Source organism: Rhinatrema bivittatum, chromosome 3, assembly GCF_901001135.1.
Source record: "Rhinatrema bivittatum chromosome 3, aRhiBiv1.1, whole genome shotgun sequence".
Taxonomy (NCBI): Eukaryota; Metazoa; Chordata; class Amphibia; order Gymnophiona; family Rhinatrematidae; genus Rhinatrema; species Rhinatrema bivittatum.
The window spans coordinates 370,446,293-370,472,058 of NC_042617.1; the positions used below are offsets into that span (position 1 = coordinate 370,446,293).

Sequence of the window (25,766 nt, forward strand, 5' to 3'; positions counted from 1 at the left end):
GCAATCCCAACATATCTGAAGGTATGAACCTGGCAATCTACAGTCCTGCCAACACAGGGAACTTGAGGAACTAAACCTAGCAAAGTATAGAGGAAATCTGTACGTTCTGGGCAGCAACCATCACATCTTTACTCTTCTTACAAATAAAATCCTATTGCACTCCAGTCATCTGAATTCAGTTAAAAATAGAGCTGCTCAGTCAGCGAAGCTTTAGTTTCAGACTCCCCAATCATATTACGCAGATACTGGTAAAGATGAGTGATAATTTTACCGGAAGGCGGTTTAGTTAGCATTTTCTCTAATCTAATCTAAAATGTGCAGATCTCCTCCCCCTACTAAATATGTCTTTATGCAATTGAAGAAAAAGATAGTGAGTGTAAGCTGGTAAGTTAAATTCACGGACCAAATCTGGAAAAGATTTAAAAAAAAACATTCTTTTTCCAGATTTGCCCAAGAGATTGTAAGCTCCTCCGTGCCCACTCTTGTCATATCAGGAGAGAAAGAAGAGGATGATAAAAGAGGGTAGGTCATTAAGTGTGTGGGAATGATCCAGAGTGAATCCTAGTACCTTAAGTGCCTCATGCCAATATGGCAGCTCCTCTGAACTCTGGCTAGTACAGGAGAGGTAGGGGAATAGTGAAGGGAAGAAAAGGAACACCCCCCCCCCCCTAATAGCTTGTGTTTCCTCTAGCCTAAACCAGGAGTGCGTGATAATGTCCTACCTGAGCCAACCTCATATCCCTGCAAGTCTGGCCGACAGATAATACTAGTAAAGATCCAGAACATCTAAACCTCTGGGAACTCAGTTTTTAAGGCTCAATGCAGCCCCATAATGGGGCATTATGGATCTTAGTTGTAATGGTGTGGCCCTAGACTGGGTAAGGGAATGATACAAATGTAGGAATATATTGTCGTTAGGGGGGTTTAAGGCAAGATGAGCCTTTAATTGTTATACAGTTAGAAAAAAAAAAAAAAGAAAAGTACCCATCAATGCAGGTTTCAGCAGAACTGACAATGTGTTATGTTCTCCTTGATGTTTAGAACAGGTTGCAGTTTGGAACACACGCCTACAGGCCCAGAAGAGGTACATCTTTTACTGCCAGTCCTGTGGAGATGTCGTGATGCAAGAACGGTAAGGAGCTCAAAAGTCTGCCAGCTGAATTTAACAAGAAGCAAGAGCAAAAATGGGAATTTTGAAGTGTGTGATGAAACAGGGGCTTCACACAGGTAGAAGCAGCCTGAAGAGCCAGGACAGTTAATGCGGTCTATAAATTCTTTTAAATGAAAAACTATCTGTAATACTAGGTAGTGTATGTTGAAACATTCATAATAAAATAAACCACATACACAAGTCACAAGATCTTGCATTCTAATACTTCCTGACATAAAGATCCTATAGAGGTTTTCTATTACAAGGATCGAGCACATTTACAATTCTGTTAACACTAAAATCCACACTTATTCCAAGTTGTTTACTGTGAAAGCTTTAGCTCAAGTATCTTCCAAGCAAACCTTGAGAGTTTATATATTTTCAAATAGGGGTTTCTCCACTAAGTGCTTTGTGAATTAAAATTAAGATCTTATATCTTGAGGCTTTCAGAAGCCAGTTTAACACAGGGGTGATAGGCTCTGTAAGCCAGGTCCTTGTTAAAATTCTTGCAGCAGCATTCGGTGCTATTTGAAGGCCCTGAAAGTGGATTTAGGTAATCCTAAATAGATTATCCAGAAGATAGAGAGAGCTCTAAAGGGAATTCCAAGGGGAACATTGCCATAAGGCAGAAAGAATAAGGGAGCAAGAATTGGCTAGGGGATTTTAAAGCTAGAAGCAACAAGAAGAAGAAGGTTGGTGGGAAATTTAGTTTGGAGAGCTTTGGCAGAGAACCAATAAAGGTAATTAGATAAAGAAAGAAAAGTAACAGCCACAGAAAGCTATGCAAATAATTGGGAGAACAGCTGAAACTAATTACAAAGCTGTGCAGAGAACCAGCAAGTCTCTTAAGGGAATGAGGCAGGTGGGGAGCCAAGAGAGCGGGCTCACCCAGACTCCGGAGCAAGGATGCTTGTAGTGTTGGTTAGGGATTTGAATCCGTGAAGGTATAATTGAGAAGTAGGTTCCACAGAGCCCTGGGGAATTGGGCTGACCGGTGAGTGGCTACCAATGTATCCTGATACAGAGAAGCTCACTGCGATCGGTTAGGGATTTTTGAATTTATAAGTGTACAGTTCGGAAGTAGGTTTACATGGTAGCGTTTCTTACTGGACTGACCCTGGGTGAGTCAGGACAGGAACTGAAAGTTATGGGTGTAAAGTGAACACTGATGCAGGAAATTTGTTTTTACTGTAAGTGATTGGCTTTGAGCAGCGTGTTCCAGAAAATTGTCAGGTCATGCAGGGCCTAGGCAGTGACCTGTGACAAGGGGCATGTTCCTGGCAAGAAATCTGTGAGGTGTGAAATTTGTGCTAACACCAGTGCTATTCCCAAGACTTTCTGAGTACTTTCACATGGTATTCTTGCTCTTCTGAATATCGGCAAGATAATTGCTACCAAACAGGGAATAAAAAGAAACAAGAACACAAATGCATAAATGATAAAAAGATGCCCCCTTGGCCTTTGCACACAGCTGATGTTGGTGGTAGTAATACTAAACAGATTAACAGATTATTTATTACATTCTAAAAATAATCTGTAAGCATAGGACACACACATACTGGTAGCAGCAAATACATTAGTGAGCATTATATAATGCCCACATGTAAAATGGCTGAAGTAACGGAATATACAATACAGATTAAGCATAGACACAAAATAATAATCTGATATATTATTAGTAAACAATAAACCCAACCTGTACTAAAGAATCCTCTGGCAAATTTAAACTGCTGCTGCAAAGGGACGTCAAGGTGAACCTGTTCAGAGATCCACTGCAGCTTGAAACATTAGGAGGGATGCATACAGCTGTGTGGATGTTTGAGGATATAGCAAGTAGAAAGTGTAACATTCAAGATGGCCTTGGTTCATTCCCCCCTTGCATTTCATTTTGAAAGGTGCTAACGTTGTCCTTCTCCAGTGCCTTCCTCTTCCAAATCACTCTCCGTACAACTAAAGTTCCTCATGTCTTCTGTCGAGATGTTAAGTTTCATTCAGATGAGCCCAATGGTTGTGAGTTCTAAATGCTTGAATTTTCCCCCTTACATTTCTTATGAGCAAATTAGCCACTTTGTCTGCCTCCGGTTTCCTCCCTGCTCCAATTAACTCCTGAACTGGATATTTCATGGCATGCAAATAAAGGTCCTCATACCCTCTACCCAGATGTCAAGTTTCATTCAGATCAGCCCAGTGGTTCTGGTGACCTAAGCACTTAAATTTCCTCCTATGCATTTCCTATTGGAAAATTGTCCTCTTTGCTACCTTGCTGTGTCCACTCCCAGACTATGAAAACCAGAAATGTCACATGCCCACCCAAGATCCTACCTCCACACACAGTTTGGTTCCGCTCAGTCTAGTTGTTTGTAAGTTATTGGAGTTTGGGAAAGCCACACATGAAAATGCACCAACTGAATCACACACTATTTGATAAACCTCTCTTCTTATAGCTCCAAAGTTAAAAAGACATCAGTTAAAATAATATTAAGTATACTCTAGGTTAACACTGAGGCTCATTCTTGTTGCACTGCACACAAAACAAACCCATTTGGAGAGCCTATCCCACAGACATCCATAGAGCACGTCTGAATCCGTCAGCCCTGGGAAGAGAATGAAAACTACAGCAGAAGGGATGGCACCGAAAGCTTTCTGATTTGGCACCTACAGATGCCAGAGTATGATGTCTGCTGCACTGCTAAGAGTAAAAATAAAATCCCTTTAAATACTGAAATTGTTAGTGGAAAATATTTGTAGAAACAAAATCTCCATAGACTGGTCATCTTTCCACGGAAAAGCACAAAACACCCATCTCCCTGCAATATGTGAGGCATGGAAACGCATCTTTTCCCAGCTCAACCGGCAACTCGCACATCATGCAAATAACTGAACTTGTCAGTGTGTAGCCACTTTCACCTTGGTGGAGAATCCCAATGAGGCCAATCCACTCATTCTTTCTGACTTTCTACGGGGTGTGTCATCTAAGACACTTCGTTAATGGTCTCCACTTCACCCAGAGTGTTGCTCATTAGCACAGATTCACCCAAATACATACCTTCCTTCTATGTGCCTCCATCAACTGTCAAACACAAATACATTTACTCCTCCTAGAAGCTGGTTGAGTTTTGGCATTCAGTGATGGATATAATCTCGTCCACATGCACACCAGCCCTTATCCTAATCTAAACCTAGTTTTCCTGACATCCATATCTGTAATGTAATAACATTGTAGAGATTGACAGTCTAGCTGGTTGCTCCTGCCTGCCTTGATGTATCTAAGGATATCTACCAGCTATCAGCTGTATAAACTTGACCATTTGCAAGAGATTGCTCCTTCTTCTTTTTACCCTCAGCTTGGGAGTGTAGCCAAATCAACCTGCTGCCTATGCCAGTTAGCCTGCCACGTCCTCCGATTTACATATGAGAATGTATCAAAGCTCTGCCATCACTGCATATTGTTTGATCTTGCTGGTTTTTTTTTTTGCGGGAGCTTGATGAAGCCATACCACAGCTTTGTGCAAGTTAGCTTTATCATCTGCCCTTTTTTGACCTCTTCTGTTCTTGGGAGATGAGCATATACATTTTCATAAATAGTCCAAAACACAGGCCACCTCCCCACTCAGGACCAAGAAGTCCCCAGCATCGGTCTGTAAAAAAAAAGGTAAGGAAAACCATGTCACACAACTTTAAAGCTGTGTATCTAAGTTACAGTAGGTATGTCTCTTACCCCCTGCTCACTTACTTTTTCCACCTCCCTCTCCAGCCCTCCAAGTTTCTCCGTTTTACACACACTCTCCATCCTGTTCCATTTTTCTATATCCTGTCAGTCATGGCCCATCCCATCTAACACACCCCTGTACATACCGTTCATCTAATCACTTAAAACCCTCTGTCCCTCTAATCCCTGAGTCCCCACTCAACTTCTCAGTCCCCATTTCCCCAGAGTCCCCAAATTCCCATCCAATCCCTGAGTTCTCTGCCATCTCCAAATCCCCACCGAATCTCAATCCTGCAAGTTACACCAACATGATGCTCTCCTTCCAAGTGACTTTGCTCCTCCAATGCAACACAGGAGCTGCCAGACAGGAATTGGGACTTGACTACTAAGGGGCGGATTTTCAAAGTTTTTATATTCCGCCCCTCCCAAGTTCGGGGTGGGTTACAATTTAACATACATAAGTCATTTAAATAACATAATTAAAATAATAAACAGACTTAGAGAATACCCACTGCTATTATTGGCATCAGTAGCATGGGCTCTACTTAGTGTTTGGGTACTTGCCAGGTACTTGTAGCCTGGATTGGCCACTGTTGGAAACAGGATGCTGGGCTTGATGGACCCTTGGTCTGATCCAGTATGTCTAGTTCTTATGGGCACTTCCCCAAATCTCATCATGCAAGATTAGGTCAGGCTGAAGCATCCCAACCTCCAGGCCCTGTTGCTAACAGCCTGGATGTTGAGAGCTTAATTCTGCAGCCGCTCGATCTCTGAGGATGTGTCTCGGGTCCTGGTGGCTTCCAGAAAGCCTTCCACTATGAACACCTGTGGACTGAAGTGGAGGCGGTTTTCTGTGTGGGGTGCGCAGAGGGCCCTAGATCCCTTCTCTTTCCCCACACAAAAACTGCTTCACTACCCTACATCTATCCAAGGCTGGCTTGAAGACAGTTACAGTTCATCTCAGTGCAGTTGGCGCATACTACCAAAGTATAGTGCCCTTTTCTTTACAGCTGATAGTTTTATGTTTCATACAGGGCCTGCTTCAATTGAAGCCTCCCCTAAGGCCTCCTGCTATCTCTTGGGACCTCAGTGGTGCTAGCTCAGCTGATGAAAGTTCCCTTTGAGCCGCTGCACTCCTGTGACCTGAAGTACCTGACCTGGAAGGTTATGTGTTTGGTGGCAGTCACTTTAGCGAGTAGAGAAAGAAAGTTCCAGGTTTAGTGACTTATTCACTTATACCAAATTTTATCACGACAGGCTGGTCTTGCATACACACCCTAAGTTCCTGCCCAAGGTGGTGACGGATTTCCATCTTAGCCAGTCAATCATCCTGTCAACATTCTTTTCCCGGTCCCATTCGCACCAAGGCAAAAGAGCACTGCACAGTTTGGATGGCAAGTGAGTCTTAGCCACCCAAATCATTGTTTCTTTTGATAAGAATCGATTGGGAGTTGCGAAACAGACACTATCCAATTGGCTAGTAGATTGCATCTCTTTCTGTATGCCCAGACGGGACCTCATCTTGAGGGTCATGTCAAGGTTCATTCAGTCATGTTGATGGCCCACTTGCAAGCAGTTCTCGTGAAGGAGATCTGCAGGGCTGCGATGTGGAGTTCTCTCCACACATTCACATCTCGCTACTGTCTGGATAGGGATGGCCGACATGATAGGTTTGGCTAGTCCATCCTTCGGAATCTCTCTGAGGTGTAGAAACCAACTTTCCCTGCCTAGGGCCCATTGTTTGGGTTCAGGCTGTCTCCCCCTCTGTTACCAATAGAGCTGTGGTTGTTGTGCCCATTGGCACCTGGTTGGTCCCCTTTTGTGTTGGGGAGCAGCCTGTTGCTAGGGATTCACCTATATGTGAGAACTACTATCCTGCTTGTCCTAGGAGAAAGCATCTTACCTGTAATAGGTGTTCTCCTAGGACAGGAGGATGTTAGTCCTTATGAAACCTGCCCACCACCCCGTGGAGTTGTTTCTCTCCTGTTTTTTATTTAATGAAATTCTGTGTTAAGAGATTGAAGAGGGACCCCGTGTGGACGCTTGGTATAGGGCATGTTGAGCATGCTCAGTATGCACAGTCAAATTTTCAGAAACTTTGACATAAATTTTCTTTGCCGAGCTCCATCCGATGATGTCACCCCATGTGTGCGGACTTACATCCTGCTGTCCTAGGAGAACACCTATTTACAGGTAAGCAACTCTGCTTTATGCAGACTTGCACCTCATCAAAGGCAGAAGTAAACATGCGTAGCCACTGGATTTAAAATATGGTTTTACGCCTGTAAATTTTGGCCTCATCCCAGAACACCCCAACTCCACCCATTTTTTAAAACTCACACCTGTGCATATACGCGCATAATTTGCAGCATTTAAAATGTGTTGCTCACTCGTGGTCCAGATACTTGATTATATCTGCTTTTTAATGCAAGTAATGCTTTAAAAATTCACCCTTTAGGTTGTTTTATTTTTTGTTTTATTTTGGCTGCGGAATATAGTGTGCAGTGTGTCACATACGTATCATCTTTCTGATGTGTCGCAGTGGAATAAACGTTGAGAACCACTGGACTAGACAACTTGCACAGCACTTGTGAAGATGTAGCCTAGTGGTTAGAGCAGTGGGTGGCAAACTAGGGAAGCCAGGGCTTAAATCCTGCTGACTTCCCTTCATGACTTTAGGTACAGACATGCAGGCTGATACAGTAACCTGGGCATTAAGAAACTGTGTGCTGGTTTTCAGCGGACATTTTTAATACCCAAATTAATTTTTTTAAATTACCGATGCAAGAAGCTAATGCTATGCTAATGCAGCAGGAGTTAAAAAAAAAAAAAAAAAAAAAAAGCGTGTTCTGTGTAAAATGTGCATTCGGCATAGGCCTAATGCGCATTTTAACTCAGGAAGGGAGGGAGGGGCCGTCCCTGAGAGGTATATAGTGCAATGGCTGCCACCGCCACTTACGTGGATAAGTACTGACTTATTCGGCTAAGTAGAGAACCTTGCCAGATAGCCAGATAAGTCACTACGTATCCGCAAAGTGTTTTTCACAGTTTATTTTACTGGTTTTAAAGGCCAGCACAGTAGTGCTAGAAATTTAACTCCATTTCTGACCCTGGAGTTAGTTTTCCAGTGCTAAAAAAAATCCTTACCAGGCCAATGCACCTCTCTGCATCATGAAATAATGCTTAATGCCCTCATTTGCATGGGGTAACCATGTGAGGGCACTAAGCATTACTTCTGTTTTAGAACACTCATTCTATGAACGTAAAAATCTTTGCTGCATCAGCAGTAAAGTTTTACACTCAAAAAATGAGCATTCAAATGCAGCCAAAGCTGTGTGGGCCAGAGTGCACCTTTCTGCATCAGCTTGTTAGATTATTTTCCCTCTGGGGACAGAGAAATACATATGGGTACCTCAGTGTAACTCGCCATGAGCTTCCATTGGCAAAGCATGAGCTAAATCTAATAATAAAAAAAAAAGTTTAAACTAATTCAAAGGGCACTGTTCTTTCTGCAGCTGGGTGGTGCTGATTAATTTTCTGTAGAGATGAGAAATTGCTACACTGAGAAGTAAAGATCTGGCAGATTCAGCCAAATGCTTATCAGTTCAGATAGCAAGGTATACATCTTGTTCTGAGCCCTGTCACTTCTGATGTTTGAACAGATAATTTAAATATAATCCAGTTGGTAAAAATTGTATTATGTTGCCATCAGGTGTGCTGATATATGGCTTACTTGAATGCAATTGAGTGATCACTTCATAGTCTTTCTGGATTGGGGTGGCTGAATTAAACTGATCTAGCTTAGTTTTGTGTACTGGAGCTATGCTTTGAGATTTTGACAAATGGTTTTGTAACCATTGTGGTCACGATTGCTACATATCAAGCCAGAATAATTTTTTATTAGGTTCTCAGTTTTATTGTATTTGTTTATTACTTCACTCATAATTCAAAGGTGGGCAGGTTGTGCGTGTGTGTATATCTATATACCGGTATATAAAAAAAACTCGTAATAAATAAATATCTCTCTCTCTCTCTGTCTCTATATATATCTATATAGCTATATATCTATATATATATAGCTGTATATATGTACTACATAATACTACATCATAAAGAACAGCCCTAAAACATGCAGTTTAAAGGGAGGCATCTTATTTTTTGGGTTTTATAGAAAAAAAAAGGTATCCCATGCAAACAAGTCCTTAGTTTGTATAGTCAGATATTTTTATTCTTTTTATTTGTTTCAAATAAAAATATACTTAAAAATCAGTTTTGCACATCTTTCTATAGAGAAATGTGTGTCACTATTTCTTTGGAACAATGAAAACAGGACAGACATGTCACCTTAGATTGAAGATATTTTGTTTTTTTTTTTATAACTCTTTAGATTTTTCAAAGGAACAAACAAACTACACAACTTAAGCCACATGTCATAGAGTTAAATCAGCGCACTGTTGACAAGAAATAACCATTGCTGAAAGGAGAATCTCTTTCCAAATGTAATGACAAAACATAATTCAGTAAGGAGAAATAAAGAGAAAAGACCAGATTGCAAAGGAGGCGGAGTGTCTTGTCGCAAAAAACCTTAGCGAGTAGTTAAATATTCCTTATAAGGGCCCCAACTAGACAGATATTTAGCGTGTTCATTCTTCAGATTGTGATGCAATTGTTCAAAAATTCCTATAATTACTAAATGTTCTATTCCCTCCCCCCCGCCAAAAAAAATTAAATATTTTGAAAGAGCAGAATCGACAAATTACACCCAATAATTACTAGTAAGGATTAAAAATCTCCTGCTCTCCATAACTGGGATCTGATTTCCAGTCAACCTGAGATTTTCGTGGCTTGGGGAAAGTAGGAAGCGCAGAAATTTTATCTTCTCTCTCACATACATGCACAATTACACATTCATTCTCTCACACACTTCTTCTAATATACACAGGCTCCCTCACCCTTACAGATACACTAGTGTGTGTGCGTGTCTGTGAGAGCCTATATATGACACATTGGCTCTCATAGGCACACAAATATACACAAACACACACGCTTACACAGGCTCTCAGTCACGTGCACACACACTCAGTCACACACACACACACACACTCTTAATTTATTTAAAAGTGTTTGTATACCGCTTTTACAAATAAAAATGTAGTCAAAACGGTTTACAGTTTAAAACATACATAATCTCAATAAACAATAAAATAGACAAATTCTGCGGTCTAGTCTACAACAAACAATGAATCTCTTTTATACGAGTTTTAGAAAAGTGTCACAACTCGCTTCAGTCTTAGGCCTGGATTTATTAAAATGCGGTAAGTATCGCATGTGATAGCAAAAGGGGTGTGGTTTATGCAAATATTCATTTTATCGCAATTTGCGCTAATTACCTATTTGAAGAGCTAAGTTAGTGCAAATTGCAATAACATTATCAGACTTTGCGATAGGAGCCAGACCTGTTGTATTTTCCACATATAACCACAGAGAGAGAGAGAGACAGACAGACAGACACTGGCCATAATGTCATCTCCCTAGATAGGTATTTGTATCCCTATGGTAGGCCCACCTAGTAACTCGAGGTGAGGGTTAGGTATCAGTGTAGTCGGGTTTTCAGGATACCCCTAATGAATATGCATGAAATAGATTTGCATACAACTGAGGCAGTGTGTATGCAGGTCTCTCTCATGCATATTCATTAAGGATAGCCTGAAAACCCGACTGGTTTGCAGCCCTCGAGGACCGGAATTGCCCACCCCTGGTCTAGAATGTTTTTTGATAGAGATCTCAACTGCATAACAGGTTTGTAGGGGTATGTGTGTATATATATCTTTATGACCTCACAGAGCTACATACACATGCGTACGCACACACATCCATGCGCACAGGCTCTCACACACACATACAAGCTCGCACACATACAAGCATGGTCGCCTGTTGTTGTGGGGGCCATGGTGGTATGAGCTCTACCATGGCCCCACAGATCTCCTGCTATCTTTGGGGCATGGTAGGATGAGCTCCACCATGGCCCACTGATCTTCCTGCTTTAGTGGGGTGGGGGGTGGAAGCTGTGTGCAGGATTGCACACACACATGCAGATCCACAGAAGATGGACCTCTCCTCCTTCGGCTGCCGGTGGGTTAGACTCTGTTGGCGGCCTCGCGGCCTTTTCTGCTGCCTTCGGCCCGCCGCCCCCCTGGTATGCCACCCCATGCAAATGAACAGTATGCACTGGGCCTGAATGGTGGGGGCATTCAGGCTACAAATTCTTCAGGAGTTTACTTGGGAAATTTAAATATCAATAAGGGCACAGCTTTTTTTTTTTTTTTTAAATTAAGTATCTGGGTTGCTGTCCTGGGGATTGAGGCTAAAATCACAAAAAATATCACAGGTCAGGAAGATAACATTATTTTGACAATAGTGATTTGAAGTGCAAGTGCACAGGCATTAAACTTTCCTCGTGGCTTTCCACCGCAATTTAAGGTCTTCAAAACTTTATTTAACCACATATTAAAAGTTGGATGTTCTGTTTTCAGCCAACACAAAGTTATTCCTTTTTTATATCAACCAACTGAGTATGACTGCTATTTTTAATGTTCAATCACAAGTTGCATTTTAATTTGGCCAGTGGTTAATTTTTGTTCCCATATTTACCATAAAAATTCCCTAATTTTAGTTATCCACTAGGCAATCTCACCTTAAAAAAAAATGTAGAAGAATTTTAATTGTATGTTAAAGATAAAATGATTGATCTTTTTTTGTTTGGAGATTGTAGGGAGGTTCATATTTTTAAATCATACGTTTATTTAATTATTTATGATGATTCATACCTGATTTTCGGAAGAGTGGTTTTTAATTTATTTTCTGTAGAATTAATGTTTATGGGGTTGGACTGAGACTGTTCAGCCTCTATGTCATCAATAAAAGCAGGAAAAGGAAAACATTATAACCATAAGTCATTTTTGCATTTCCCCATTTACTGAACTTGTATAATTTTATAAGATGGGGGATCTGTATGAGCTAGTGCATGACTCAGTTCAAATCTGTTTAAGTTGTGCAAGTATTAACAATTATTGGAACACCACTGCATTTATTTAGCAATATTTAGTAGGTTAAAATAATAGTCCAGATTGTTCTGACCAAAGAAAGCGATGCTGTGAAACTAATTACCAGCATTTTAATGTCGGCTTATATATCACCTAAAGCCCCTTTTTTTTTTTTTTTTTTTTTTTTTTTTTTTTTTTTATTAGGCGACTAATAAATATAATTAAATTCATGGAACTTAAAAGTAATTTATGCAATTTTGATGTTAAAGAAATAAAGAATATTTAAAACTGATAATTACTGACATATTTGCAGGCTCCTTATACTATACTTGACCTCAAGGCATTTGTGGTAATGCTGTGGCCGGAAAAACGTTGAATGGAACATTTTATAATTAAAGGTTGGCACACAGTACAATGCACTTAAGTGGTAGGCAGCCACAGGCAGTATTGTAAGTGGGACTGTCCACAGATCCATTTGGAGGTACAATCTCTGTTCAGGCATCAGGCAGTGGAAATCTTTCCTGCATTACAACACAAACAGGTTTCTGTTCTAGATATTTTCTCATCCCCAAGAAGTTGGGGTAATAGTGACCAATCTTGGACCTGCAACTCAACAAACATATCTTACAGGAGAAATTCAAAATGAACTCACTCAGCACAATTCTCCTATTTTTTTCAATAGGGTGACTGGATGTGTGCCTTGGAGCTCAAGGTCTCCTATACTCACATTCAACTACTCTCAGCCCATTGGCATTACCTGGGGTTCGAAGTGGATTAGTCCCACTATAATACAAAGTCCTTTCTTTTAGCCTCTCCTCTGCACCCAGAGTATTCGCCAAATGCACACCTTTGTTGCTAAGGAATTTAAGTTTTCCCATACCCCAATAATTGGCATTTTATTGGTTTTCTTTTTTATTAGATTGCTTTTTGTAAATGCTGTGTATGTTTTCATGTTCATCGCCTAGACCAGTTTTTGAGTTAGGCGATTCATAAATTTAATAAATGTATGTAAACGTATACTTGGTTCAGTATAAAGCTGTGTACAGAGTGGGAGTATGTGATTCTTTGACAATCTTTGGGATTTGATTCTAGTCCTGGAGCAGTGATTTATAGTAGGGCTGCTGGTCTTCCCAGTCCAGTATGGCCATTCCAGCATGGAAGTCAGAGTGCCAGCACTAAGGATGTAGTCTAAGGGGTTGTAGTTTAAGGTGGTAGTCTAAGGGGCCTTATGGACCACAGAGTGCTTGTGGGAATATTAAGGAATTGTGAGCTGTACGGCTGGAGAGAAGATTCTGTGAGAGGATGTGAGTACTGATAAGAGTATTTATTGAAGAAGGGACTGAGTCATTTATGTTGTTTAAGAACCTGATAAAAATCTTGAACTGCCACCCAGCTATTCTAATAATCGAATCACCAACTATGATGGCTGACCTAACCCTTCCCTCCTGGGCAGTAGCTCTGGGAGACTTATCCTCAGCGCGGGAGGACAAGACAATAGGGATGTGCAGAAGGAAAAAATGTTTTGTTTCGTATTTTCGTTTCATGGGGCCACAATTCATTTCATTAGTTTCATTAGGGAAAAAACCAATTCGTTCATTAGTTTAATTTGTTTTCGTTTGCCATTAAAGTCAATGGGGGGAAGTATTTGCAGCCTATTTTTGGCTGCAGAATTGGGGTTTTCTTATCAATTCTGATGAAACTTCTGGGGAGCAATCATCAGGACGAAAAAAGAGGTCCAAGGTACTTAGACTGTGGCAAAGTGGCACCAAAGTGGCATGAATAGCCTAAGGCACTGTAAAGGGGCAAAGGGGTACCAGGAGTGGCAAGAGTGCTTTAACAGAGGTGCAAAGCAGCAGCACATGTGTCAAAAATACACCACAGCTTCAGAAGAGAGCACCGATAACAGTTGCATGAACCCTAGAAGGCAGCACGACAGGCAAATTGGCAAGACAAGTGGCATCAACATCCTACAGCACAATGAAGGGGGAACATAGCAAGCAGAAAGAGTGTCAGAAAAAAACCACACGGCGCAGATAAAGGGACAAAGCAGCAGAAAGACTAGCACCAACACACTGAGGAACCATGATAGTGGAAAGAACACCACAAGGAGTAGAGTGAGTTGTCTGGTGTATGGCAGCAAGGCAGAGTGGCAGAAAGTTGATAGGGGCAAGATAGGCTGGCAAAGCGGAGCTAGTCTGGTCCCAGTGGTTTTGATAGGGCAAGACAGGCTGGCAGAGCTGAGGTAGTCAGTCACTGTGGTTTTGATAGGGGCACGACAGGCTGGCAGAGCCGAGGTAGTTGATAGGGGGAAAGACAAGGTCGCTGTGGTGTTGATAGGGGAAAGACAAGGAGGCAAGACAAGACAAGGCTCTGCCTGCGGATGGTGTTAGGCCGGAAGTAGTGGCCCCTGGCGCGCCGGGACCAGGTCTTCTCGGAGTCGGGTTGTTTGTGAATGTAGCCGAAAGTGGGTGGTAAACTCCATCTAAGGCTAAATACCGGCATGAGACAGATAGTCAACAAGTAGTTCAATAAAAAAAAAATGCAGTAAAAAAAGCCTGGCTGGCACAGTAGCAAAAACGAACAAATATCTTTTTCAATGGAAAATTCTATTAAAGGAGCAAGCAATAGCAATTGAATACAGATTTGAGACTCAGAGTAAAGCCACCTGCCCAGACAAAAGCCAAGAAGAGAGTGCGTGGCGCGCCGCATGCTTAAGGTAGAAATAGTACAGCAGGAACAGCATCGCAAAGCATTGAGAGCAGTGATTGGCTGAATTAGAAAAATGCTTCGCTCTGATACGTTGGCATTCTGGTCTCCTTGCCAACCTGTCTGACCCACTCTATGACAGGGATGTGAGGTCACTTATGACTCATAGGAAAGGGCTGGTTGTTGCTATGTATAGTCTCACATGGCCTTCTCCTATTTCAAACGGCCACTAAGAAAGCACTGCGAACCAAAAGAATGAAACTAATATGATATGTTTCATTCGTGGTGGATCGCCATGTGTTTGCGAATCCACGAATCAATCGAACAGGGACTTATTCGTTGTGGATTGCACATTCTTTGAAAACGAATGAACATCCCTACAAGACATCACCCTGAAGAGGAGGTCCTTGCTACAGGATCACTACCTGCTGCACCAGGCTGATGCTATCCAACCAGGAGACTTTCTTCCTCCAAGGCAGCACCAAGGCTGCCAGACTGTGTTGTGTCCGTCGGTCAGCTGCGACCGCTCTGCCTCACCTCTTTTTTGCCCTTCTTCTCCTTCATGGGTAAGATGGCTGCCTCCAATGCCGAAACCCTCGGCGTCTCCAACTCAGCATGGGCGTCCCCGTCCGCTATGCTCCTTCCTGTGGCCTCCTAGGGCACGCGCACGCTGTTTATGCTTATCTACACTTCAAGGCAGGAACCTTGGGGGCGTCCCCACCACATGACGTCAATACCTCCGGGTATTTAAGCCTCCACTCCGCTCCTAACAACGAGATAGCAAGGACTTCAGTTTAGCTACTTTGACCGCTTCTAAGCTGCACGCTTAGACTCCTCGCTACTCTCCGGGGTATCTCGCTCCTGAAGAAGCTCTGGGCACCTGCTCCTCGGGGTCTCTCGCTTCCAACTACCCTTTGGGGTTTTCTACTAACTCAGACAACCGCTCCTTGGGGGGGGGGGGGGGCTCTTCTCTTTTCAGGATCATCTGCGCTCCCAGGTACTCGCTCCTTGAGGGCCTACCAGCTCAGAGTATCCTGCACCACGGACCTTGGGTCCCACCTTCATCATCTACCAGGATGATTCCTGCAGAACTCTTCAGTGAGTACCTCTATGATCCAGCTCTCTATTTCCACCCACCAGGTTCGGCTTATCCCGCTCTGCGGAACACTACCAAACTTATACATCTGGGTGAGACTTCTACATCTGAGGCTGTCTGAGTGTATTGGCACCTTGCTGGACTTCAGTGCCATTCCTTCCTGCACAATTACCATCTATCTACAGCAGTACAATAACGTTTTTCATTTCCAGTGTCTGCTCTCTGAGTCTAGCCTATCGCTGTGGTTCCCCACAGGGCCCCTCCCCATAGGAGGAGTCATCACCACTGCGACTAAGGGTCCACACTATGCCACAAACCCAACAGACTGGAGTTGGGACTTGGCTACTATTCCTTGAAGGTCTTCATCTATGTATTCTCTGACTGCCTCAGCTCGTTTATCTTATGCTGCTATAATAACATTAATTTACTACCTCACAAAAGTGGATTTAACTGGTCCCTAAAACTAATGAATTCATATCATAAGGTTATTGGTCAAATCTAACAATCTACTGTAAGATATCCATACCAGATATTCCTACAGAAGCAATGTAAAAAAAAAAGTCACTTGCTAAAACATGATTTGTTGAGCTGTGAATTTTTCAGCCTACAAGGTGATGAATACACAGATGTACGTGACACGGCTAAGCTGTGCATTATCAGGTACTTTTTGAGAATTATAGTATGAACAAAGATATACTGGCCATTGTACTGCTGACTGGCAAAATCCATGGCCTGAAAGAATTCTTTACAGGGAATCTGTGCCCCTCTGCAAAAACTTGTCTTTAACACCTGATGGTGTATCTGCAGTGTCAGGAAAGAAGACTGACTTTATTACTATCAGCAAAGCCAACTCTGTCTTCACTGGTTTTCTTAGTTACTTCTGCATCATCAGTCTGTTGGTGTTGGATGTAACAGTTTCTTTTGTGCATGCTGCCTGTGCGCACATTCTAACGTGCTGTTTGTGCACCCAGGTTTGGCGCAGTGACAGTGCACATAGGTTTGCAGCGTAAAGATTTGGAGTGCCTAACTTGTGTGCTTAAAATTTTTCAGAGTGAATTGGCTGGACTCACATCTTCAGCATACTGACGAACTAATGGCGCCGGTGATCAACAAGCCGAAGCACCTTTCTCTCTGTGTTGCTTGTCATATCATCCTGGAGTGCCCTCTAACATGTGTCAGCGCTGCTTAGAGGCTCAGGGAGAATTATCTTTCTCTGATTTTACTAAGCTTGGTTCTTTCCAGCCTGATGGCATGATTAAGAACTTGTCCAGAGGAATTCCTGATCTTGGAACCTCTTTGACTGGTTTCTCAGCAGGGGATGGCAGCTCAGTGGGCTCCCACACAAGTGTCTTCTGGTTTTGGCATGGATTCTTCTGCCTTTTCTTGGGTAGAATTTTTTCAAGGATTGCAATCCTTTCTCCGGCACAGTCCTCAGTCCTGTCAGGTCAGATCCTCAGGCGGTGGCCTTTCCCTCTTCCAGTACAATGTTTAAGTGCTGAAGCACACCTTGGTTAGCTTGAGAGTACTCCCAACAAGAATCCAGATGGCACTGATGATGAGGCAAATCCCTACTCTCTGGAAGATGGGGAAATTCCTCCGGGGCTGGAACTGTATAGGACTATGTTGTGATTCTTTCATAAAGATGAACTGCCGGCCCTGATTTCCCAGACTTTGAAGATGCTGGGAGTGCCTGGGGAAGATTCCATGTCTGAGCCAAAGAAAAATCCCATGTTGGTTTCCTTCTGTAAAGCCTCTTGTTTTTTCTGTTTCTGTTATGGAAGTCATTCAAGAATTGATTGATCTTGAATGGGATGCTCCGGAGGCAAATTTCAAAGGAGGTCGGACCTTGGAAGGCCTGTATGCCCTGGATCCAGTGGTGAGAGAGTGTCTGCATTTTCCGAAAGTGGATGCGCTTATCTTTACTGTCTCTAAGCGGACAACTGCTTTTAACCGCTATATGGGCCTGGGGCCAATGCTGTTGCTTCTTGATGTGCTGCTGCTGCTTCTGCTTCTGACGGCAGCGGCATGGCGTCTCCATCTTATTTATCTATTTATTTATTTGATTTATATTCTGCTTTTTGACACTTCAAATCTGATTACATTCAGCTTCTGTAGGTATTTCCCTGTCCCCTGAGGGCTCATAATTTAATAGGGTCATTCATCAAAATGCGTTATGGCATTAACGCATGCAATAACGCGTTAATGCATGCGATAATACGATTATCACATGGCGCGAATACACATTTTTAGAAGGGGTGGGATTGGAGAGGGGTTTTGGGCAGGATTAATTAAAATGAGGGACAATATCGCACCGTGCGATAGCATATTACATTCTGTTGCACGGTTTTAATGCCAGAAATAACTACACATTTATTTCCTGGCATTAAGCTGTGTGATATGCCCGAAACGGCCGTAATGCAATTCACGACAAATTTTGCAAATTGCATGTCGGCCATTTCTGGGCTTGGGAGAGGAAGTGGAGTGGAGTAGGCAGAGAGAGAGAGAAAACCTCTGGAGAGGCCTTCGCAGTATTCAACTATTTATTTGACTATAGGAGGGCCAGCTAATAGCTCGAGGTGAGGTGTTGGTGATGGTTTAGGGGCCGTTTTACATGCAGAGTAAGATATACGAACTGCATAGTACATCTCGGTGAAGATTTGACATCATTTGTTGTGAGGAAAATCTCACAAAGATGAGATTTCTACTATGTTATCTTGCCCTAGCTTGATGGTACCCTGTTAGAGTCCTTTCTTGACCTCTTATCGAGTATTCACAAAGTTTTTGTTCATTTGAAGTCTCAAAAAATAGTGCTGATGTTGGCTGTTTGGAAGAGGGTCTGTAATGTAAGTTTATGGGAAATTGATCTTTATAAATGAAATGCACTTATATAAAATCTCAGACAATGTCAATTTAAGAGAGTTGAAATTTCAAGTACTCCATAGAGTTTTTTCACCTTCAAAGGCTAGTAAAGCCAAATGTATTCAACTAGATCAATGTTTAAGATGCAAAACATAAGGTACTCTGTATCAATCCTTATGGACTTGTCTGAAGATCCAATTATTTTGGAGAAATCTTGTTCACGATCTAGGTGTAGTGACTTGTTAATCATCTGGATAATGATTTTTGTTAGAAAATTAATGGAAACATATCCTACCTAATAAACGAAGCTTGACCGACGTGCCGCAAATGCGCAGTAGAGAGCAGCTCTACCACGCATGCGAGCACGTCGGTCACAGTGTGCCTCTTAAAAATAAAAATGGCGCTGTAGGAGCGGCGGCCCGAAGACCCGGGGCGGCGGCGGCGGCGGCCCGAAGACCCGGGGCGGCGGCGGCGGCCGAAGACCCGGGGCGGCGGCGGCGGCGGCCCGAAGACCCGGGGCGGTGGCGGCGGCGGCGGCACCGGCCCGAAGACCCGGAGCGGCGGAGCGGCGGCGGCACCGGCCCGAAGACCCGGAGCGGCGGCGGCGGCCCGAAGACCCGGGCAGGAGAGGCGGCCCGGAGCGGCGGCGGCATGCGCGTGAGGGAGGGACAGACTTCCAGGAAGTCTGTCCCTCCCTCGCGTGCATGCCGCCGCCGCTCCGGGTCTTCGGCGGAGATCGACTGAAGGGAGGAGGGAGAGAGGAGTGACTGGGGGGAGGGAGGGGGAGGGACTGAGGGGAGGAGGGAGGGGGAAGAGAGAGGAGTGACTGAGGGGAGGAGGGAGGAGTGACTCAGGGGAGGGGGGAGAGAGGAGTGACTGAGGGGAGGAGGGAGGAGGGAGGAGTGACTCAGGGGAGGGGGGAGAGAGGAGTGACTCAGGGGAGGGGGGAGAGAGGAGTGACTGAGGGGAGGGGGGAGGAGTGACTCAGGGGAGGGGGGAGAGAGGAGTGACTGAGGGGAGGAGGGAGGAGTGACTCAGGGGAGGGGGGAGAGAGGAGTGACTGAGGGGAGGGGGAGGAGTGACTCAGGGGAGGGGGGAGAGAGGAGTGACTGAGGGGAGGGGGGAGGAGTGACTCAGGGGAGGGGGGAGAGAGGAGTGACTGAGGGGAGGAGGGAGGAGTGACTCAGGGGAGGGGGGGAGAGAGGAGTGACTCAGGGGAGGGGGAGGAGTGACTCAGGGGAGGGGGAGAGAGGAGTGACTGAGGGGAGGAGGGAGGAGTGACTCAGGGGAGGGGGGAGAGAGGAGTGACTCAGGGGAGGGGGGAGAGAGGAGTGACTCAGGGGAGGGGGGAGAGAGGAGTGACTCAGGGGAGGGGGGAGAGAGGAGTGACTGAGGGGAGGGGAGGGGGGAGGGAGGAGTAACTGGGGGGAGGGGGGAGTGACTGAGGGGAGGGGGGGAGTGACTGAGGGGAGTGACTGGGGGAGGGGGAGATAGGAGTGACTGAGGGAGGGGGGAGTGACTGAGGGGAGAGAGTGGGGGAGGTGGGAGGGAGAATGAGGGGGAAGGAAATGATCCAAAAAAAATGTTAATGTAGCCCGTTTTAATGGGCTTAACGGCTTGTAAATATAGAAATGACGGCAGAATAGGACCAAATGACCACCCAGTCTGCCCAGCAAGCTTACGCCAGTATCTGCTGCACTGTGCAGGTTACCCCATGCTTATCAGTTTACCAGACCATAAAAGTCAGGGTCCTCAGATGCTGTTTGAATCCAATTTCCCTTAACTGTTGCCGTGAAAGCAGAGAGCAATGTTGGAGTTGCATCAAAGTATCAGGCTTAGTGATTAAGTGTAGTAGGCGCCGCATCAGCTAGTTAGCCCCATGTTTATTTATTCTCCAAACCGTAAAATTCAGGGCCCTTGTTGGTTGCTGTCTGAATCCAATTCCCCTTTTCTCACTGCCATTGAAGTAGAGAGCAATAATGGAGCTGATTTAACAGTATCAAGGCTTATTTGTTAACAGTAGCACTGCCACACCAGCAAGTTACCTCCATGCACTATTTTCTTTATTTCCATCCTCTAGCCTTTAGGGATCCACAGTGTTTATCCCATGCCCCTTTGAATTCCTTGACTGGTTTCATCATTCCGGAAGGGCATGCCAGATATTTACCACCCTCTCCATGAAGAAATATTTCCTGACATTGGTTCTGAGTCGTCCTCCCTGAAGTTTCATTTCGTGCCCCTAGTTTGATTTCTTTCCAGTGGAAAAGGTTTGATGATTGTGCATCATTAAAACCTCTCAGATATCTGAAGGTCTGTATCATATCTCCTCTGCACTTCATTTCTTCCAGGGTGTACATATTCATATCATTCAGCCTCTCCTCATAAGTCTTCCAATGCTGACCTCTCACCATTTTGGTCACTCTTCTTTGGACCGCCTCTATCCTGACTTTATGCTTTTTGAGATACGGGCACCAGTATTGAATGTAGTACTCCAGGTGAGGTCTCACCAAGGACCTGTTCAAGGGCATTATCACTTCTTTTTTCTTACTGGTTATTAGGGATGTGAATCGTTTTTTGACGATTTAAAATATCGTCCGATATATTTTAAATCGTCAAAAATCGTTAGGGCCACGATACAATACCAATTCCCCCGATTTATCGTCAAAAAATCGTAAATCGGGGGAAGGGGGAGGGCAGGAAAACTGGCACACTAAAACCCCCTAAAACCCACCCCCGACCCTTTAAATTAAATCCCCCACCCTCCCGAACTCCCCCCAAATGCTTTAAATTACCTGGGGATCCAGCGGCGGTCCGGAACGGCGGCGGTCCAGAACAGCCTCCTGCAATTGAATCGTGTTGTCTTCAGCCGGCGCCATTTTCCAAAATGGCGGCGCAAAATGGCGGCGGCCATAGACCTACACGATTCGACTGCAGGAGGTTGTTCCGGACCCCCGCTGGACTTTTGGCAAGTCTTGTGGGGGTCAGGAGGCCCCCCCAAGCTGGCCAAAAGTTCCTGGGGGTCTAGCGGGGGTCCAGGAGCGATTTCCTGCCGCGAATCGTTTTCCATACGGAAAATGGCGCCGGCAGGAGATCGACTGCAGGAGGTCGTTCAGCGGGGGTTCCGGACTGCTCATTTTAGTTTGGGAGAAAATGAGAAAGGTGGAACAACAGTGGACCAGTCCTCTAGTTCTGCCTCCAGGAGCATCCCCATTTAAACAAAGTCCGTATTTTTTAAATTCAAAACTTGTCTTTGTGTGACTTCTCTGTATCCTCTTTGCTATATCAAAGCATACCCTTTGATGATCACTGGTGCTGAGGTGGGCACTCACCTGGACATTAGAGACAATATCCCCGTTAGTGAGCACTGGTTTGAGTGCAAATTCCTCCCTCGTGGGTTCCGTTACCATTTGTTTGCCCCTTGCAGGGCATCCACTTTCTCTCTACTTCTGGTAGATTCCACAGAAGGGATTCTCTAGTCTACGTCCGGCAGATTAAAATCTCCAACAATCAACACTTCTCCCTTCTTTCCCACCTTTTGGATGTCTTTGACCCATAATGCTTCTTCTCTACCCTACCTTCAGTTACTTGGATATTTTTTTTTGACATAAACAGCTGCTGCTCCTCCTTTTCTGTCCTCTCTGTCCTTCCTTAACAAGATATAGCCCAGTATGGCTGTATTCCAATCATGAGAATCCGTGAACCATGTCTCTGTAACAGCAACAATGTCCAAGTCTGCCTCCACCATTAGGGCCTGGAGGTCTGGGATTTTATTGCCCAAACTACGAGCATTTGTAATCATAACTTTCCAATTTTTGTCCCTTGATTTCTTGCACTTCCTAGATACCTTTTTTGAGCTGATTGATTTTTTAATTTTATTTTCTCATTCCAATTCCTGTATTGCTTGAAATGACGTCAATTTCGTTAGCCATCTTCTGCCACCTCCATTTGTTAGTTTAAATGTCTGATAATATGTGATGTGAATTTCTCACTTAGAATCCTCCTTCCTGCTACAGACAAATGTAGGCCATCCTTACCATATGGCTTTTTACTGCTCCATACATGACCCCAGCCTCCAATGTATCCAAAACCACTTTCTGTACACCAGGTTTTGAGCTAGGAATTGAATTTATCTATATGGCATAGCTTTTCATTTCCCTTTCCATGGACAGGTAACACCTCTGAAAAGGCAATAGTCTTTGCAGAGTGTCTTATCTTTCCAAGATTATGGAAATCTTTTTGTAATTTATGGATACCATTTCTGTTGAGGACATTGATCCCCAGATGGATGATAACACTTACTTTCTTCTTCAATGACTTAGACTATCTGGTTTGCATTTCTACTAGCTGAGGATCCTGGAAGGCATTTAACAGTTGTCACCATCAAAATCTCCCAAATTTGTTCCTCTGATGATAGTCTCCCAGCAGAAGCAGCTTTCCTTTATGACATTGGATTCTGTTGAAGGGCTTCTGGGTGCATTGAGAGACTTCACTTTTAGAAATCACTTCAAAATCTATTGCTGAGGTTTTTTCATTCTGTAATGCAGAAAAAGCATTTTGTAGGGGTAACAGTGGGGAGAGTGTGTGTCTCTTCTTCATAGGCCTTATTCTGCCAGAGCCCACTGTTATCCAATTGTTCCTGAGTTTTTGAATCTTCAATTTCTGACATCTCTGTGGGAGTGTGGGTTGATGTACAGGATGCTGTAAAGTTGGGGAAGGTGGAAGTCTGTTTGTCATATATCTTGTTATACCACAGCCCCACTGTAAATCATTTTTTCCTGGGTTTCTGAAACTTCTGTGGGAGATGGGCGAGAGGTACTGGATGGTTTAAGGTTAATTGAAACCTCGATAATTCCCCCCTTAGATGAATCAGTTCCATTTTAATTGTAGACAGCTGAAGGCAAAAGGGATATCCTTTGATTCTCCAAATGATAGGCCTTGAGACATAAGCACCACAATTGTTGCATTGAATGAAAGACAATTTAAGTTATCACTAATTCCTTAAAGTCTTATAGAGAAGGTAAGGTAAAATATAGGCTCTAGCAAAGATTTTTTATAGGTATTTGAAATAAAATTAAAAGTATTTGTGTTAGGCAGTAAAGATTAATAGTTAGACAATGAAAACCAATTTTTACAAGCAATAAGACAGTTTAAGTTACTATTATCTGAGCAGTAAGGAACTGCTATGTAATGGGAGATGAAGTAATTGAAGCTAATTTTCTAGGAGTCCAGGGAAGACTATATAAGAAAAGTAAACTCAGGGATGGGTGGGTAAAGGGGTAGGGAGGAAGGGAACTAAACAGTAGAGATTACTTGCAGGAATTTTTTAATATAATTTTTGTGCTTTCAGCTCCAACACACAACATGCACTTTAGGACTTAAGGTCACAAGTACAATAAAACCCCCCTCAAAGGCACAAAATATTACAAAAAAACAGATAAGGAATATACTTAGCCCAGATATAAATACGCAAGAATTTCAGATAGCTTATAGCTTCCTCAGCCAGGACGGTAGGATTGCTAGCAATGGCTACTGGCTGCTCCCAAATGCTGGTAGCACCCCTCCCCCTCTTACATAACCTTTTTTTTGTGCTTTCAGCTTCAACACACAACACACACTTTAGGACTTAAGGTCACAAGTACAATAAACCCCCCTCAAAAGCATAAAAAATTACAAAAACCAGATAAGAAATATACTTAGCCCAGATATAAATAAGCAAGAATTTCAGATAGTTTGCATCCATAGGATATTTTTGTCTAAGGCTTTTTTAATTGCCAAAAAATGTATATTGTTCAATTTGAAAAGAGGAACCTCTGAATTTAAGGAGCTGGAAGACCAGAATAGCCGATTTGTCCTATATATAGTACCATTCAGCTTTCTTAAAATTTTCTAAGGCATATGCTATCTTTTGTTACATTTTGAAACTGTATTTGAATGAGTGACCTGAAGAATATCGAAATTGATTTAATAATTTATAGAATGTTACATTCCTTTTTTTCCTCTCTTTTTGGCGACCTCAATGCACTGGCTATTCTAAAGAGTTTTTAAATACTGACTAATTCTGGTCAGTTTTTCCTGCATTTTTTTTGTATTTACATGCTATATGGCTGTTTTGGTTATAAAAAGCAAAATCTTTGACTCATTTCTAATTGAAATTGTACATTTTATTGTTTGCATTTTCAGTGAATGAAATAGCTGAATCCTTAAAGTTTATATGCTAAGATCATAAGAAATGCCATGCTGAATCAGACTGAAATCCATTGAGCCCAGCATTCTGTCTCTGACGGGTCATAAGTATCCATCGGATCCCAAATAGTTGATCTGTTTCTTGTATCACACTCCTACAGGATAAGTGCTGACTTTTCCAAGTCCACATGGCTAGTAACTATTTAAGGACTTTTTCTTCTGGAGCTTGTCTAATCTTCTTTTGAACCCTACCTTGTTAGATGCTTTGACCACGTCTTCCGGTAACAAATTTCATTGTGCTGAGTGAAAAAAAAATACCGGTCCTACTTAGTCTTCTCACCTGTGCGGACCAACATCACACCACATCCTCTTCCAGGTTCACGTAAGCAGAAATGAGGAGAGCATTGCTGCATCCCCAGAACTGTGGTACTCTAGGCAGCTGCCTAGTGCTTCCACCAGCCCTGATTTAAAAAAAAAAAGTGATAACACAGTAATCCCCAGACTTCAGGAAGCTAGGAGATGCAATGCAGGGCCACATAATTATCACGCTAGATGTGAGTATTCAACATACATTTTACATGAATGCATCTGTTATATTAAAGAAGCATCTTTTATCTAGATTTCTTAAAATTGATAGTTTTATTGAGAATCTACCATATAAATGGGCTCTGACCGACGGCCCGCAAATGCGCAGTAGAGAGCAGCTCTATCGCGCATGCTCGAGAGCACGTCGGTCAGAGGGGAGCAACATGGCGCTGGGAGGAAGTGGAGCAGCGGAGGGCTGGCTTGGAAGCGGCGGGGAGGAGCAGCGGCGGCACAGACACAGAAGGTCTCCGGGAGTCTCTCTCTTGCGCTGGGAGGAAATGCCTTGGAAGCGGCAGGGAGGAGCAGCGGCGACACAGAGATGGGAGGTGTCTGGCGGGTCTCTCACGCACGCCTCACCAACGAGCGTCGGGCGGGCCAGCAACGAGCCTGGTGGTGAGGCCTGCGTGAGAGAGAACCCCGGAGACCTCCCATCTC

The 25,766-nt window shown here is 43.6% G+C and overlaps 1 protein-coding gene across 3 annotated transcripts in view; it reads left to right on the top strand.

Moving 5' to 3' along the window:
• Positions 1–25,766, top strand: part of UBE3D (ubiquitin protein ligase E3D) — a 400,519-nt gene that overhangs the window by 45,436 nt on the left and 329,317 nt on the right. For all 3 annotated transcript variants that reach the window (XM_029595535.1, XM_029595537.1, XM_029595536.1), the window contains exon 3: positions 1,042–1,132. In XM_029595535.1, the coding sequence (XP_029451395.1) occupies positions 1,042–1,132 (91 nt within the window). The remainder of the gene's footprint in view (positions 1–1,041; positions 1,133–25,766) is intronic.